This window comes from Diuraphis noxia, unplaced genomic scaffold (genome assembly GCF_037042655.1).
Source record: "Diuraphis noxia isolate RWA-SAM2 unplaced genomic scaffold, SU_Dnox_SAM2 contig0002, whole genome shotgun sequence".
In the NCBI taxonomy this organism is placed as follows: Eukaryota; Metazoa; Arthropoda; class Insecta; order Hemiptera; family Aphididae; genus Diuraphis; species Diuraphis noxia.
The window spans coordinates 63248916-63268239 of NW_028301712.1; the positions used below are offsets into that span (position 1 = coordinate 63248916).

General features: G+C 28.5%; 1 protein-coding gene across 1 annotated transcript in view; it reads left to right on the forward strand.

Moving 5' to 3' along the window:
* Positions 1 to 11362: 11362 nt before the first annotated feature.
* Dhc1 (dynein axonemal heavy chain 1) overlaps positions 11363 to 19324 on the forward strand; it is a 29362-nt gene continuing 21400 nt past the window's right edge. The window contains exons 1-16 of the mRNA XM_089220025.1: positions 11363 to 11577; positions 12845 to 12982; positions 14103 to 14204; positions 15187 to 15562; positions 16088 to 16248; positions 16307 to 16432; positions 16554 to 16826; positions 16897 to 17215; positions 17312 to 17535; positions 17592 to 17739; positions 17806 to 17987; positions 18062 to 18268; positions 18342 to 18538; positions 18631 to 18778; positions 18844 to 18970; positions 19040 to 19294. Coding sequence (XP_089076151.1) covers positions 11491 to 11577; positions 12845 to 12982; positions 14103 to 14204; positions 15187 to 15562; positions 16088 to 16248; positions 16307 to 16432; positions 16554 to 16826; positions 16897 to 17215; positions 17312 to 17535; positions 17592 to 17739; positions 17806 to 17987; positions 18062 to 18268; positions 18342 to 18538; positions 18631 to 18778; positions 18844 to 18970; positions 19040 to 19294 — 3070 coding nt within the window. The 5' untranslated portion in view covers positions 11363 to 11490. The remainder of the gene's footprint in view (positions 11578 to 12844; positions 12983 to 14102; positions 14205 to 15186; positions 15563 to 16087; positions 16249 to 16306; positions 16433 to 16553; positions 16827 to 16896; positions 17216 to 17311; positions 17536 to 17591; positions 17740 to 17805; positions 17988 to 18061; positions 18269 to 18341; positions 18539 to 18630; positions 18779 to 18843; positions 18971 to 19039; positions 19295 to 19324) is intronic.

Sequence of the window (19324 nt, forward strand, 5' to 3'; positions counted from 1 at the left end):
TTAACTAAGATAATCTGAAACATACATAAAATGCAGAAGTAAAAGTGTAAGAACAATGAAAATGTGTGAATAAGAATCTTTCATTAAAGAACAGAGGACAAAACAAGAGATGAATGATTTTGATTTAGTTAAATCGTTGAGTTTTAAGTTTTTGTCAAAACAGTAGTCAATCAAATTATCATACAATATTATTAGGTAATAAATCAATACTTTTATTTTTTCAAGACAAATATTAATATAAGTACGACAATTTATACTAGAAAATACGTAATATTGTGATGTTTATATATTATAGTTATCTATTATATTATATATAAATGTATTATATACATTATTGTATGGCCGCAATTCGTATGTACTTTTCATAAACCCGGGCCGCAACTCCTACGTCATTTAGGAATTGGGCCGCAACTCCCTAACAGTCAACACTGATATAAATATACAAAAATATCGTATTTCTGTTTTTCTTCAAAACTATGATGTAGGTATATTTATTTACGCTCGTATTATTTACTATTAAATAACCACCTTATATATATATATATATATATTTAATGGATAATCGAGTAGTGGATGACGTCGATGGTTTCTATGGATAGCTGGTTTGCGTGGTACGGAGCCAATTTCAATTTGTTACCATTATCGGTCTACACCCCTACTCTTATTCTTATTATAATGTGGCCGTTATAATATGATTGTATCGTTTATGTTACGTGACAGTCAGTTTTCGCTGTATATCATATAGCATATACGTACCTAGTTAAAGACTATATAAATATAAAGTCGTGAGTCATATTTATATTAAGTTTTTAAAACTATTTGTGGGTAAATAACTTAATTTATAGTACTTCAGAGTACAGACCTATACTAAAAACATGCAGGAAGAACCAGCAAAATGTGCAAACTGTGTTGTAAATAAATTCCCAAATATAAAAGATGTTAAGTCTTCAAAAAAATATTAAGCTGCACTAAATCCAAAACCAAAACATCAGAAAGAGTAATTTAACACATCCAAATATCTGCTGTAGTACCTGCACCTCACAGTAGTGGGCATGAAGCAACTAGTTCAAACCCAAACCTAAAAGGAAAACTTTCATACGCTGAAATCGCAGCTAATATATTACCCGATCAACCTCTGTACATCATTCACACTTTTCTTAATGAATTAAAATTATGCTTAAACTTCTTCCTTATTGTAACTCTAACGTCACTAATATCCAAAATTCCACTCCTCATCACTCTCACTACTTAAATTTGTAATTGTTTACTGTTAACTAAGATCATTTTTATCATAATTGTTCTTGCTCTAAAGTACTTAAGTACTTATGAAAAAAAATATTTATAATAATCACGTTAATACATTAAAACTTTACAATATCCGTAGATATAGATAGCTTATGGCTAGAATGTGTTATTATTTTATTTAATAATAATATATAAAAAAAACCAGATAGTTTACTGCTCAGCATGTAAGATTGTATTTGTATTTTCCTGATTTTGATAACTCGACGAATTTGCTCTATCGTAAAAACAATGTTCGTGTGTTTTTTTATTTTACGGAATGTTAATATAGTTATACATTATAATAAGCTTAATTGAAACAATTATATTTTAATGAGTATGGTAATAAAGACCATGGAAATGTCTCATATCTGCCCACAATATTTTCGAAGAGTTAATAACACTTATATTAACAAATATACACTACATTATATGTAAATGATGTTAAGTCCTCTAAATATGTTTTGTTAATTGTAAATTAGGTATTACAAAATTCGACCAAATAACGATTGCTGTTAGGTGAGTTAATTTATATATGGAGCAGCACAGTGGCGTACCCAGGATTTTCGAATGGGGGGGCTAAATCTATATCGGTATTCGGTACCATAATAAACACAACGTTTATGCTTTGCTTATACTAGATCATTGTTACTAAAGATAATACGTTGTATTCAATACCGTTTTTTAGAAATATCATGGTTTGTACTTTGTCTTTTTTAATATAAAATGTATTCCAAAACATGGCCAATGGGAGGGGCTGAAGCCCCCTAAGCCCCCCCTGGGTACGCCACTGGAGCAGCAGTAGAACGATTTTTATGTTTTATTCTGTCCGTTGAACATAAGAGTAAAAACATGGAAGTCGCAATATAAATGAAATAACGAAATCAACTGAATCAACTGAATTAAATATCAACATGAATTATTGTCGTTGACAACCCTACGATAATGTCATAAATATGTTAGATATGAATCATGGTTTACAAGCTCAAATCAAAAAATAATCAAAATACGCAATTTATAGTCCATGTTCAGCATATTCATTAAATATTTAGTTGATTGTCATGCTGCTGATATAACTAAGGAAGGTTATCCCTTTTTTTCACTTGCCAAAAATATCTATGAGTTTTTTTTCTGCATTGACCTGGCGGTGGGAACAACTTTCAAAAAGTTTAAAAAATATACCAAACTCAATATTTATAAAAAAAAACTTATGTCTTACAAGATAGTTCTTTAAAATACAGTGTTTGTAGCGGAATCGATTTATAAAAAAATTGAAATGATAACTCTATGGACTCCAATATTAGAAAGATTTGACGCAACAAGTCATAAATTATAATGTACAACGTATTAATATTGATTTATCTTGTGTTATGAAATTGTATGAATCTCAAGATTTGATAATATTTTAGTTAAATTCTTAAAGGAAAGACAATGAGTGGACATAAAGCTTTTTTACGAAGAAAAAAGAATTAAACAAAAAAATAATATTTTCATGATGACCTCAATATTCAACAAACAATATTTCATGGACAAGAGAAATTTAAACATGAAACATTTTTACCAATTTGTGACACAACAACTAAAATATCTTGATTGACTGGTTGATTAAGAGCCTAAACTATGAATTAAGTGAATAGTTTAATCACGTTTTCAATACTTTATTGAAAATTAAAACTTGAACCTAGTAGGTAGGTATACGTATACTGCATTTAAAATTTATGAAATATTTATCAATGTATACTATACTATTTTTTTATTTTTTTATATCATGCCACATAAATTATAGTGACTTACTATAAATGACGAAATATATTCGACTGCTACACTGCTACAGTGTTAGTTAATGACAGACCTAATAAAGCTTTCTGTCCAGCAGAGTTGTTCGTGGTTACTTTCCCTCTTCTTAGTATTCTTACTATGTTTTTATATACTGTCAATTATTAACTTAACCACTTTTGGACCGTTTCGAACCGATTATATTATGCGACATCTCACACACAACGGCAACAATAACAACATCAATAACAACAACGATGATGATGATGACAAATAGGTAATACAAAAATAGGTACCTACCAGTACTTTTATGACATTTAAAAAGGTTACAAGTGAACGAGCGTGCAGTGGTAATATCATCGTGTATACTATATTATATACACATATTTGTATATACTATCATATATATATATATATATATATATATATATTTATATATATATATATATATATATATATAATATATACATAGTTTCCCGTGACGTTGTTTACACGCGATTCGCAAACGGAACGAACAATATAATAATAACAATAATAATGATGATGATAATAATAATAATAATAAGACATGAATATATTTTTAACGGGAGTTTTCGGGAGTTTTCGGTCGTTTTTTCCCCTCTATTTTCTCTCTTTCTTTTTTCCGTGTATGAAATAATACTGTACAGACGCATTAATAGTCTACGACAACGGTGGGTAGGCGTTTAGATTGCATAATAATATAATAATATAGTATAATAGTTAAATAGTGCAGTAATGCGACGACGACGATGGTAAACCCGCTCGACGTTAAAAGACTTTGATGTAGTAACCGAGTAAAAAAAAAAACTTAAAAAAATCATGCATACCTACCTATTACACATTGATGTTATACATTCATAAGTCATAAGTTACAACCGGATTAGTGCGTCACACATCGTTCTATTTACGATTTTTACAAATCATACTAAAAGTTAATATTATCGTTGTGTTGTAATAATATGAAATAATATATTATTAATTATTATACAAGTGTGTAGCTGCATAATAATCAAGTAAATTCTACAAGACGAGACGTAAAAAAAAAAATCCATGGCCGAAAGCGCCGAACAAGATCAAGTAAGTCGTCGGAAATATTAGGATACAGTAATTGAATATGAGCTGTATTGAGTAGTTATATATAGTACATTCATATGTTTCATCGTCACTGTGATAGCTAGGTTCCTAAAATGTTGCTACATAAAAAGACAATTTAAAATATTATAGTTGGTATGTTATTATTTATATAGATATTATAATATTATTTTAAAAATATTTATGCTGTTATAAACTCGTAAAATCATATGAGATATATCATAATACCTATAACTATGATATAATATTATTATTTACGTGATAATCGGTACATTGATGTGTGCATACGTCTGCATGTTATGATCTTATTACTTTGTTGTGTAACGTGTGTATTTATTATCTACAATATAATTTTAGTAAATAAAAATATAATAAAATATATACAGGCCAATGGGAGATTGTTACGAGAGATACATAATGCAATCGTTATTTCGAAAATGGTTAGTATACCTATGAAAACTTTTTTTTTTTATATTCATTTGAATTTATTACTTACAATAAAAACATTGACATTAATATACTATGACGTATACTTTGTACATTGTACTATTTTTCATTGTTTTAATTTTTTGGAGGGCCACAGATAGCTAGGAGCTACCTATGTCGAATAACACAGACAATTTTTATCCCGTTTATCTAAACATTCTAAACCGTAAATATTTAAAATCAGGACTGTGGACGTAATACACTAAAAACGGGAAATATGTATGCATTTACTTAAATAAAATGACTTAAGTATAAACGTTACTTACAACTTTATAACTTTGAAATTTTGTATTTGCTTTTGGATAAATATTTGAGAGTTTGTAACCTAACATTTGTATCTATGTATTTATAGTTAATGAGTATTCAATATCAAATATTCAACTATTCGTCGACTATTTGACTGACAATAAATTTTGTTTGTAATATTAAATTAAGACTTTATTTGTAACATAAAAATACTTATAAAGTTTTCTATTTACCAAATCTTAACTATATGTTCGTCTGTCGTCATCTCAGTCAGACGAGCTCATATCATTGCCGTTCAGAACATCCTCCTACCGACTTTAAGGAGTTTCCTCCCCAAAGCAAATAGAAACGATATGCGTTGAACTGCACGTTCAACAATTATTGCTTCTCCTCTAACCTTCAGTATCGACTGACTGCAAGTCTAGATCCACCTGCAGGTTAGGTCTTGAATTTGGTACTTTCGACCTCCCGAATGCATCAATTAGATTAACTCTCCCATCGAAAAAATAACTGAAATAATTCTTTGATTTTTAACTGTTAAAAATCAAAGTATTATATTATCAACTATTTATCGTATACACAAACATTAAAAAAAAAAAAAAAAAACACATCATTGTAAAATCAATACATTTATTGCTCCGATCAGATCTAAAATAATCCACTTACATGTAGGTTTATGTTGATTTAGTATTGTAAAAATAAATAGATATCTAAAATAGGTTGTAATTAAAAAATATTATTCGTGGGTACTTAAATGTCTAGAGTATACCGTCTATACTTTATATTCTAATATTAATACTTAATTTCGTTAATGACTTATATTAATAGTTTATAATTAAAATAATGTATATACCTTCTATGAATGACTGAGTGAGTCGGGTACATATCTAATGAATCTGATTTGATTAATTTGGAATTTTTATGATAGATACCTAAATTTTTTTGAAATAATAGCAATATAATTAGTATAAAATAAAACTATTATATATCTTTGATTGATTTTCCGTTAAAAATAGATTTTCGTAGGTATATACAATGATATCATATCATTGAATTCAAATTTAATACCATCAATTACAGTAATCCACTTGTTAATATAACCATACTATTCAGCAGAGCGACATCTACTTACCCGCTTTTTTTACCTTTTTTAAAGTTTAATTTTTATGTTTAAAATTATATAAATACAGTTTTTAATACTAGTTCAATTCAGAATATTTTTGAGATTCCTAAGGTATAAGAATAGAATTTTAAACAAGCAGTTGCTTAGTCATACGTAAACGTAAAAGTATTTAAGTTTAAGTAAGCGGAGTATATATAGTTTATAATGCTATAGTCGCATGGTAGACCAAAACTTCGTCAAATATGCAGGAATACTTGTGCCCCACCCACTTTAAAATTTAAATACTTAAAGCCAAAATATCCACACATTATTCTATTTTGAACACTACCATCTGGAAAAGTGGCACCATAATAGTATTGTATGTATAGTATATTGTGTGGCAATGGTGTATAGGAGATATTTAAGTCGCGGCCAATGTTTATAGCTCAAGCCGTTTGCGAGGGCTATAATTCATTCAAGAGTCAAAACTGACATTTTTGTTACCTACTCACAATAACTATTTGTTGTCACTCGCCTCCTAATTCCGAAACCATCTCTATTGATATTGCGATAATGGTAATCCATAATGATTATTACTATGTGCTAATCGATTTAAGGTAAGTACGGGTGTAAACAATATACCAGTAATAATATTTGATATAAAAATATTATCGACACATTCATAAAATATATTAATCTGAATTGAACAGTAACATGTCAGCTCATTGGTCATTAAAAGCCTTTACTGTCCACCATTGACGGAAAAGTGTTATTTTTAACGCTTAGGTCGTCTTCAAAAATCAAACTTTTGGCGCTGCAGAATAAAATCGTTTTTAGTGTCACAAATATGTGCAAATAATGTCGTTACCAATTTACCAACAGTAATATGGTTTAAGATATTATATATTAATTCAAGACATGGTTTGATTAAATCATTATAACCGATTTTTAAAATTGTATCATTATGTTAATATATCTATATCTTTTAATTTTTCTCATCGAAATTCGTCGCTACTAATAATCTCGTGTTATTCATTTTTTTCTGCTGACGTGATATTTTTATTACCCCTTTTCATCAAACCAATTACGGTGTCTAGTCGTGTCTCGACATCCATACTTCGAAAAATGTAGGTTATATAGATGGATATATTTTATAAAAACTATTCTTGAGAAAAATTTCTATTCTTTCAATATTGTATGTATACATAAAAATGTTAGTATGTATTATAAGTCAGTAATTTATTTAAATAATCTATTAACGCCCTGTAAACTGTGTCCTGATGAAAAGGTGGCTTGTAAGTTATTACGTAGAATAATAATACTATTACTATTAAAATAATAGGTAAAGCAACATATTATTATAAATGGGTTTTAAATGTTTTGAAAAATTTAAGAAAACCTAATTTGTTTAAATTTTAAAATGCAGATGTTTATCTGGAAATTGTTGAGAAAAAAAATGTTCTAATAATAAGTTTAAACAAAAATTCTAATGTAAGCTATTAACCTATTAGTTGACTCTGAAATAATAAAAAATATGTACCTGAGTCCTCCTAAATATACATTATGATTATTTCTGTTATGAGTAGGACGAAACTAAGTTATGTATTATTCGTTTTTATTGGGTAGTTGCACGAATAACGGGCAATGTATAATATAACGGTGAATAAAACTTTGACGAAACGGAAAAATAAATTAAGTACGTAGATATATAAAAATTAATAATCAAGAGTGATAAAGTAAATCAAAAAAGATACCTATAGTCTATACCTATATAATATTAATGATAATGATAATAATTTAAGTGTGATGTGTGAGTATTAGGTACCTATAAGTAATATGCACCTAAGTCTGTATATTTTGTTGAAAATTTGAAACATTATATAATGGAAATAAAAATATTATAAATTGATATTTTTATTTATTTATAACCAATCTTTTAAAAAATAAAACCAGGTATGTGTCATATTTTGTATTTGACGCTCAATGTTTAATTTGATGACTTGCGCCTGTTAATAGAATGTATGTTGACTTATGGGTTAAGTTAATAACAAGTATTAATACTTAGTAGTATAATAATTTATATGAAATATACATAATAATAATATTTAAGTGTTTTATCATAAATAACAATGATTAATAATAGTAAAAAAATATGTGATAATTATATTACCCGCCATCACACAATGTTGCCATTGCGACGTACACTTAGGCTACTGAGTTGAACGATTGCGCGCACAACTTCCATCACGTTATTTTGAGACATTGAATTTACCAATTCACATCCTAGACTCATTTTTATTTTTTATTTTTATTTTATTTTGGAGGGGGTGCGTAAAAATGTTAATACATCAATAATTTAATGATTATTATGAATTTTTGAACATCCAGTTGACATGGAGTGATGCAGAAAGTATGGGTATAGGCCAAATAAAGTACCTATACATATTACATATTGTCGCGAGGGAGTATTCCTTCTCACATGACCTTTTTTTTTTTGTATTAACTATTAGTGTGAGGGCTCTACTATGCAATTTATCTTAGAAATAATAAATTTATATCACACTTCCCTCAACTAGTGAAAGTTACTGTCTATTGGAATAAAGGTACCTACTTATAAATATTTTAATGCACTTGTATTATTATAAGCTAATAACCTTTTAAGTGTTGTTTCTGCAGAGAGAAAAGTGTAGGTAGGTACAATATTTTATTATTTATAATATTAACACTTTATTTCGTTGCACAAATGTCGTCATGGGAACTAAATAAGACGAAATAAGAGTGATCGGTAAAACACCTTCGCAACGGCAGGGCGAGGTGCAGGTAAAAACGAACCACTATCTGCAGGTGTTTACATTTTACACAATAGTGCTACAGCCCTTATTCAACTATTCTATTGTTATACAGTTAAATCGTTAATCACTCCGCTGATTTTATCACGCGGATAATGGCTCTAAATGTTTAAACTGTATGTGTATTGTGCACGAGTAACGAATATTATAACAGAATACTTAAATATCATACTACACATAACTATATTATAGTATAACTATACAAGTTCAATTTCACACGCATATACTCGTCACCGATGTCGTCAACAGCTGCGCCATTCAACCGTATTAAAAAGCGTCGGGCAAAAGTCAAAAGGTTAAACTCCGACGTCCAGGTCAGTTTATAGACGAACACAAACGTATATAATAGGTTTATAGGACAATCGAATTCTACCTCTGAGAGCATTTTTATTGAGGGATAAGTGGGTCGTGTCCTGCTGTCTTGAAAAATATTACTCCCAATCTTTGTATGATGGATGCCCTAAAGCAGAGGTTTCCCACCCGTGGTACTCGAAAACATTTTGTTATTATTACTATTTGCATTCAATATTATTTAGTTTAGTGTTTAGTTTATAAGAATTGAGGTAGTACGCGTATTGATTATAAAAGTGTCTGGCGGTATTCGATGATAAAATGGTTGGGAACCCCTGCCCTAAAGTGTTCTGTAGGTTTTGATAAATACGTCCAAACGCATTATTTCTTCTGCTCCGCGGTATAGAGTACGCAATGTGATGGAATTACTACGCATTTGCGCTTTCTATGATTTTATTTTTAAACACAAATAAAAGTGTCAAGTGTAAAATATAGTATTTTAATATTATGTGTACATATACTTTTATAATACAATAAGACAACGTAGGTATTATTATTGTAAAAATGTAAAAATATAAAAATATAAGAATGCCTTTATATTTAATTAATAATTAATAAATGTAACTAATGTTAATAATCTACTATTTTTTTTTTTTTTTGGCAGCAGAGGAGTAGTATTGTGCAAACAGATCTTCTGCTGTCGGTTCTAACAGGAAAAAAAAATATAATATTTTTTGTTTTTTGTTAGAAAAGTAGAACTTTTCGGTTACTTTTTTGTCGAAACACTCGAAACTGTAGTATCGGAAACTGCGATGTCCTTACTAAAATTCACTGCAAACTGCTCTTCTCATGTACAATTAGTGGGATAGATAATAGAGGGAGGGAGAAGAATGTAACGGCATGGAGGATATCGGATTAACTACGCTTTACTGCAGTGTAAGAGAACATATTATAGTTATGGGGTAGGTAATTATTGGAGCATAGAATTGTTTTTTCTTGTACCAATTATTAAAAATTGATTGACTGCCCTGCGCTTACTTCATTTGTATAAAATGTAAATAATAATATTTCAAACTTGATTTCGATCTTATTGTACCATTTTTTTTTATGTGTTGCATGTGTAATGTGTTATATGTTATTGGAGCCACGGATAATATTATGTGCATTGACATAATACTATAATAGCAACAAAGCAACAATAGCAACGATGTATTAAAATATCTATGTACCTACTTTTATTTCTAATACATAAAATAAAACTGTTTTTGCATATATTATGCCTTGTGGTGTACTACGCGTAACTAAATAATGATTTTCGTTCATAAAGTGTGACGTCTCAGGACACATCCTCTATAATATACATATAATTAACGTGCAGCAATATCGTATATTATATTCGGTTGTATATACATATATTATATATACACAGTCGTGTTTGCAACGACAAGCGAATTATTCACTGCCTCCGTCATAAAACGGAGCACAGGTATAATATCCTATTTCTACACACACGGAAATTCGCGTGCCAGTTTGGAAAATAAATCATGGACATTTTTTTTTTCGTTTAAGTCATTATATATGCGTTTACGATATAAACAATACAAAACTGTATAATATATACATTTAATAATAAAATATCGGTCTATACTTTTTTATATCTATGTACATGTGCGTTAAAATATAATATACATATATATCTACACATACACTATCGGTCTGTTTTATATGTATACAATAAATTATTATTTATCTAAATACTGGTAATGTGCATATTATATAGGTACATAGAATCTTGGTTTGCTATCATATGTATTATGTATACTTTATAATACTACATATCCTATAGGTACATACTGGCAAACTTATTTATAATATACTTTTACATCTGATGTGTGTACGCCATTTTATATACACTGTACACGTCATACTTTTATATTATTATTATATTATGACTTATGAGAAAGAGAAATGCATTATGCCACGCATGGGGTTCAATTGTCCGACCGATATCAAGCGCGCAATGACACATAGGTATATAATATCGTCTATGTATGTATGTATTCGTATATATGTCGTATATGCATCATTTATCATTGACATCGTATGTTTTTCGATTTTTCGTTACAATACGCGCTCTGTCGTACCTACACATACAATATTTTATGTTATTATATTTAGTACCTACCTAGGTATTTATACCTACGCGAGACTCCGTGCCACTGTGCGTCCGAATTCGATAGCGTCTACGTAAAAATAACGTCAACTTACTCATAGTTATGGTGTAAACGACAAAAATCATTTATGATATCATTATAATATTAGTGCATTTAAAAATCATCGTTCGGAATGCTTTTGTCAAACCCCGATGACGATCCTGGATCAAAAGAGCAAGACATAGACTTCACGTCTTTGCCATTAAACGAAGCATTGCAAGTAAGTCACTGAATACATATTGACGTTGATTTCAATATTATATTGTTGAACTGTTGAGAGATTAACAAAACTCGAACAGTCATTGTGTATCCATACAAATTTAAGAATTAGAGACAAATGAGAAAACGGATTTTTTAAGTAGTGTTTACTACAGAAATTCGATTAAATTCACCGATACCTACTTTTATTTAAAATTCTCGATGCATTTAGAATGGTAGTTTAAATGTAGTCATATGGCTAGATCAAACATACTGACAAGTGTACGATACTACAATTTGCAAACGATGGTTATGTTATATTCATTAATATATTTATTACGGTTTATTGATAATTTATATGGATATTGGATATATATTGGTAAAACATTTTGAATAAAATCAAACAGACAATTATTGGTTGCATTTCAAATTGCAAAATGTCGATATTAATTTAGAGTCTGTTAGCTACGCAGAAGACTGAAGAGGGGCAACTTCACGAATATCGTAAAAATCAATTGTAAAAAAAAAAAATTAAAAAAATTGTACCTACTATATTATTATATTTACCTTAGTGTATTTTTATTTCTTGAGTTGTTATATTCTTAGTACAAAAGTCTTTAGGTTTAAATTAAAAAAAAAAATTAATTGTTATTTGGTCCTATATTTCTGCTGAAATAAATACTGGAATTTATATCCTTTAATATTATTACACCGCTTTCTTAACGCTTCTTGTTCATCGTGGTGTTGAAGAGTATTACAAAAATGATAACGAATTATTTCTACCAAAGGTTAGTTGAACTCAAAAATATGGACTTAAAGTAAACTCCAACAGAATATTTTTTTTTTTTAGTTGAACCGAACAAGACCAACCCAACGGAATTATGTCGATCTCGAACCAATAAATATGTTTAACATCAAACCACACCCGTCACCCGTGTTAAGAATTTTTTCGCATACTGAACAGAATTTTAACAGAGCTTTTGAATTAAATTAAAATATAAAACTTTTTTGTCCTAAATGTATGACATGTTCCAGTTTTTGAATTTTACATCATTTTGTAATTTTTACATTATACTGTACATTTCAAATTGATTATTGAACTAAATGTTTGAAATTCTCAAACGTTTAGTTTGAGTTCAGTTCGATTCATCTTTTTAAAACTATGTTCATCTTTCGATCTTAAATCAAACACCTAAAGATTGTTTCGATTTTTAGAATTTTTATTGTACCTCTAATTTCTACCGAATATAAAATTATCTTTTTCAATTATTATTATTTTTTTTTTTTAGAGACGCCGTGAAGAATGCGAGCGAAAAGCAAGAAGGGGGGAAATGGACCCCCGACTGGAGTTCACTTTCCAATTACTCATCGACTACACAGGTCTGCCGAGAAATTCCGTCATGGACTATGTCTTCGAATCCAATATGGTATACATTTTATCAAGCCTAGGCATAATAGAGTTAAAATTAAATTTTCATTAACTTCATTTTTAACTTAACTTATTTTCATTGATATAAACTTAATAAATAACGAGTTACTTTAAATCTAATTCAAGTTAATTTAATTTATAAATAATAAAATATAAAAATTATTGATAATGCATATTACATAACCTTTTCTAGAATAGGAAAATATAGTTAAATTTATTTCTTGTTCCAGAATTCTTCAAGAAAAATTAATTAGATTTAGATATAGCAATAGCCCTAATATACCCAAATATGGGTATAAATTATATTTAATATTATAATATAAAGGTGTATCGTATATATATATATATATATAAAGATATAGCATATAAACTGTGGCATACGGTTATATTTTAATAATAACAATTATAATACTAATAGGTAACTAATAACTAATAAGTAATAAGTAATATGATATTAAATTATTATATTGATATAGATACAAATTACAAATTACAAATGTAAAATGTCCAACTTTTCAAGAACAAATTATAAAATGTTTTCGTCCTTAATAAGTTGTTTTTAAATTAATACTAATTAGTAATTAGTAATTAGGTTATGCTCATATACATTTTTTATGCTTTTGGTACCTGCGATAAAATTATATTCATCAGTACCTAATAATTTAATTCTATATTTTTATGTATAGAAAAGTTATTAGTTATTGCCTATTTTCTGTGTTCAATAATATTTATAATATTTATTATTTTAAACCATATTACTGAGTATATATATCTATATATCTATATATATAAATATTAAAACAAATAAGATAATAATATTAACTTAAGTTAATAAGTTAATTGAAAATGTTCATATAATTTTTAACTTAATTGAGTTTAAAAAAATTAGCTTAACTGTTAACTTTAAACTTTTAAAAATTGTTTCCATCAACTTAACTCGGTTAAAAATTATCATTAAGATATTAAGTTGTCCAGGCTTGCATTCTACTATAAATTATTGTTTATTATATTGTTATAATGGTTGTATTTATAATATACATAATATGATTTATAAAACATTATGCTTAAAACTGTTAAAAAATAAATTGTGTTTAAAAATTTTTCTTTATATATTTAAGTTGGACCAGATCAACGAGTTATTTTTGCCACATGGCAGATCGAAACTCATGTGGTTCTATCAAGACGTCGAAATAGAAGATAGCGAATCGTTTGAAATGACGGTAATGTGTAATACACATAATAATTAAATGACACGAACCACTGCTGTTAGATATATTTTATTTGTCACATAATATTAATATAAAGAAAAAATTTCACGGATATATTATATGATTTTTTAAATTAACTTATTATAGGGACCTACATTTTTATAATATATGTACACTATAATATACTTGGTGTAACAGGTCTTTTTGACTCTAATGCTATAACTTTTTTCTATTTAATATTTAAAATTTTTTTTCTGTAAGGATTTCTAGAGCTCTGTGCTATTATGTTTATATGTTATATTATATATTTTTATTTTTTACAACTAAAATTGAATAATTTAAACTTTGTATAACATTTTTTTCTTATAAACCAAGATAGTTATATTATAAATAATTATTTAAAAACAGTTTTGGCTTTCACAACTTTTAATTTGGTTATGTCTTATGTCATTGATTGTTCAACAATTTTCAACGTTTGTTAAAATTCAAATTTATTTCTTGCTAATCAGTGTTTTGTTATCATTTAAAGGTAGATAATTAATAATAAATACATATATCTTCATTGTTTAACATGACCACGTTATGCATACCACCACCATTCGTCATATAGACCTGTTGGCTGTTACACTTTGTATAAAACGATCCACTGCCAGGATGGAATCTTACAGAGTGGCAGAATATGTAAAACTTGGCTATTTAATATTGTAGATACTAGATACATAGCGATAATATAGAACAAGAAAAGTTTCTTTTGAAACCATTTGTAACTCATACAATGAGCTATTTGTTAATTGTAAATATTAAGCGGTTAAAATTGAATTTTAAAATTATCAATTTTTAAATAAAATACTCTCTGGTAAGAGGGTAGTCCCCCACTCCACTTAGTATAGATTTAGAACCTACTTATCACCTTGCACAAAATTTTTTTGAAACCCTTGGTTAAAACTGAAGTTTTTCTTTGTAAACCTGATTATGGACCTGCTGTTGTATTTAGGTTCAATTGAAACAAACTAACAGCAGTAGAAATCTCCAACGGCGACTCAGTGTAGTGTCAAAGCCGAAAAAAAAGAAACTCTTTCTCACAGATGGATGGGAAGTTGGACTGACAGGAATCTGCATTTACATCATCCGCTTGAACACTGCCAAACAATTACCAGAAGAAGGGTTCCACAAAGATTTGATTTGTGGCACTTTGGACGCAGAGAAAAAAGGATTGGTCAAGAGTATTGCCAAAATCATTGAATACGTGTTTATACCAGCATTGGCCATACCACAAACAGGTGACGAACCGTCCGACGATCAACCAGACTGTCCGTTGATCAAAAGCCAATTGCTTCCTGAGCTAAGATCGTTCTGCAGTTGTTTGAAAGGTATAATTTATGACACAATTTCAATAATACATTTGAAATTTTCTTCAAAAATTACTATATCACAGATTCATGGTTAAGTCCAACTAGTAGGAATAATTTGGATAGGTATGGCTTGTCCATTTCATAGTTGACCAGTTGTATGTCGACGAAATTACTAGTATACGAGTTGTGCCTTAATAATAAAAGAAGGTTATACATTTGGAATATTTCTTGGTTTATATTTATTTATTATATTGTAGATAATAATATTGATCGTTCGATTTATGATTTATTATTTCAATGATATTTATATAAATTTTATGAAGTTTCTTTTAACATGTATAGTGTATACTATGTAATAACTAATGATATATCTGAAATGAACAAAGCATTTTTATTCTTAAATTTTTTTTTTTATTTTTTTTCATAAAATTCCTTTTTCATAAATATTAGGAACATACTTTATTTAATAGTTTATATCTTACATTCAGGTCTTAAATAGGTATAGTTTAGTTTTATTATTAGTATTGTTTTTATAATTTTTAGTATGTGAAGAAGTTTGTGATCAACCAAACATTTTTGCTGATGGTATGAGCTTAATATCAAAAGTGCCTTCCTACAGGGAAGCCAAACATATTGCCACAAATCGTGATGAAATATTGATTTTAGAGAAACGAGTTACAAATTGGATTCGGAAAATACGAGAAGTAAATTTATATATATATATATATTTAAAAAATGTTAATAATCCTGATTTGGAATTAGATATTGTTGGAAGATGAGAAGTTAAAGTACGAAAGTGATACTAGTGGACCACAAGATGAATTGGAGTTTTGGAAAAAACGTGGAGCACAATTTTCACAAATTGCTGCTAATCTCAGTTGGGAAGAGGTATGTTTTTCTTAGTTTCATTTTTTTGTATTTTTATATTTTTATATTTCTATAAAAACATATATACCTAATCTACTAGCTACTGAGTTAAATTAGTACCTACCTAAGTATATTTTTTTAGGTAATAATGACTATTTGTTGCTTACAACTCTCACGTTCTCGAATGGTTGATCGATGGAGACGTACCGACAATCATTTGACACTGTGTTACAACGAAGCAAAAGATAACTCAAAATACATTCAAGCGTTGGAAAAATGCTGTCATTCGCTATACCTTGATAATCCAGTTAAAATGAGAAACTCGTTAGTTCGTATGCTACAAACTGTACGTCTTATCCATGATGTGTCGATGTTCTATAATACTACAGAAAAAATATCGTCCCTTATGGTTAAAGTAACTACCTCCAATTCCATCATTGACACTTATAGCAAATATAAATGTTTAATGTTATTACTTAATCTAGATCACAAACCAAATGATTGAAAGTTGTAAACTTCACATTACTAATAGAAATAAAGACACAATATGGTCTCAAGATAGAGCAGCTCTTACGATTAAATTAAATGAATGTATTACATTAAATAAATTATACCATAACACTTACGAAAGAGTGAAACATCACCACGGCGCTGGCAGACAGTTTAGTTTTTCCGAAAATTACGTATTTGGTAAATTCGATGCATTTTGTGATAGATTAATAAAAATTTTAACGGTTTTCGATACAATTGATGATTATGATGGACTGTTTGAACGAAGAATGGAAGGTTTAATGTTTGGGGATGGTATGATAATAATTATACCTTAATTTTTTAGTTAATAAACAAAATATAGTTATGAAATAGGGAAATATAATTTTAAAATAAATAATTTAATTATAGCATTAGATAATGCAATAAGGACATTCGAAGAAGCCAAATTAGTGGTAATGAACAAAAGTTACGATTATTTGGATCAGAAAAATAAAGAATTTGATCATGATTATACAGTATTATTTGTTATGGTCCAAACTTTAAAAGATGAATTAGCATTTGCGATAGAAACAAATTTTAATTCTGTCTGGGAGACGGGCCAAGGAATAAAATTCCTCGATAAATTTGAAAAAGTACTTAATATTTTGTATTGGCTTGACCAATAATGTTAAATCATTTGTTCACATAGATTGCTACAAAAATACCAGTGACACGAATGGATATAAAATATAGTAGAGTATTGAAATATTGTGAAAGTCAAATAGATAGAACGTTAAGATTATTTAAAAAACGAAAAGGCAATCCTCCAGTTCCCAGGAATTTTCCACCATTATCTGGTAATATTACATATGTTACATTGTGTGTTATATATAATATTAAGACTCTATATCAACTTTAATTAGGTCGTATTGTATGGGTCAGGTCTTTACGACAACGTTTGAGTTATTTAATGGAAGAAGCAACCGATCATCCAGTGTTAAAAGTAATGCCAGAAATGACAGAAGTTCAAAAAAAATTTGCCACTATGTCAGTAGCTTTGATCAACTATGAAGAAGAAATTAAAACTATTTGGATGAACCACAATGTAAAAATTATCACAAATCACATTATTAAAGATTTTAAAATTGTTGTCATCTTAAATGTATATGTAAATTGTAGGTTAAAGTCATTGAATACTGTTTATTGCAACCGTTATTAAAGTTTAATAAAACTAATAATATGGTTTATGTTAACTTCGATTCAAAATTGAACTTACTTATACTAGAGTCAAGTTGTATGTTAAAAATGGAATTAAAAGTTCCCATTGTCACCAAGGCTCTATTTTTTAGAAAAGATCACTTTACACTAGTATGCGACACATTACAAGTACATAGAAAAAGAAAAGTAGTGTAACAATTATTTTTGTAAACTAATATTGTTTTATTCATTGCCACTAAAGTGTATGCTGAACAAAATGAGAAAAGTAGCAAGCAGCATTAACCTTGATGTTAGACCACTTTTTGTCACGCAGCTTGTGTGGCTTCTAGATCTTTTGACACCTGGCTTGCAAAAAATTGATTGGACAGATCCAGAGTGGAGAAATTTTGTTGAAAAAACTAATTCTGCAATAGATAAATTTGAAGTTTTGGTAACTAGGTAATTTAAGTTATTAAGAAATATATGTCTATATAGTGAAGCACAATTACATAGGTAGTTAAAGACATTATAGCTATTTCTCTTTATTTTAGAATCCATGATGTATACAATAACAGAATACTTCAGGTACTGTCTTCGATGCAGTTAATTACACTTCATACTTTTCCAGAGGACGGATCTACTTGGACCGCTGAAGAGTTTTTAGATAAAATAGATGAAACGTGTCGTCAAGCATCTTTGGTTTGTGATTAGCTTGTTTTTATTCGACAGTTATTTGATTCAACTATAATTTTACATCTGAACAGGAATTGAATCGAAAGAGTATTTTAGTTGAAGAAGCAGTTGAGGAAGTATTATATCTCGTTCAGAAGGCTAATGAAAGCGTTACGATTCCAAAACTAGAACAAGAACATTGTCTTAAAGTTAAAAATGGTAAAGCATTATAATACGCTTATTCCTTAGACATTTGAAGAGTATTCACAATATGTGTGATTATTGTAGATAAAACTGACGTGGATGTTACTAAACAGGAAGGAAAGTCGAGTGAAACTCAAACAGACTGGAGTACCGTATGTGAATTTTTTAATAATCCGTTTGTATTAGCAGCTTATGAGTTGCCACCAACTATTTATACTCTCGCAAATAGTGCTGTCAAAGAAATGAGGCGATTCTACAGTCGCAAAGTTATAGATGTTCTCATTAAAATAACAAGGCAGTCGATTGATGCGTTAAGAAAAAAGTTTTCTGAAGAATTTAGTAAGCCTATTTGTTATCAATTTCATTAAA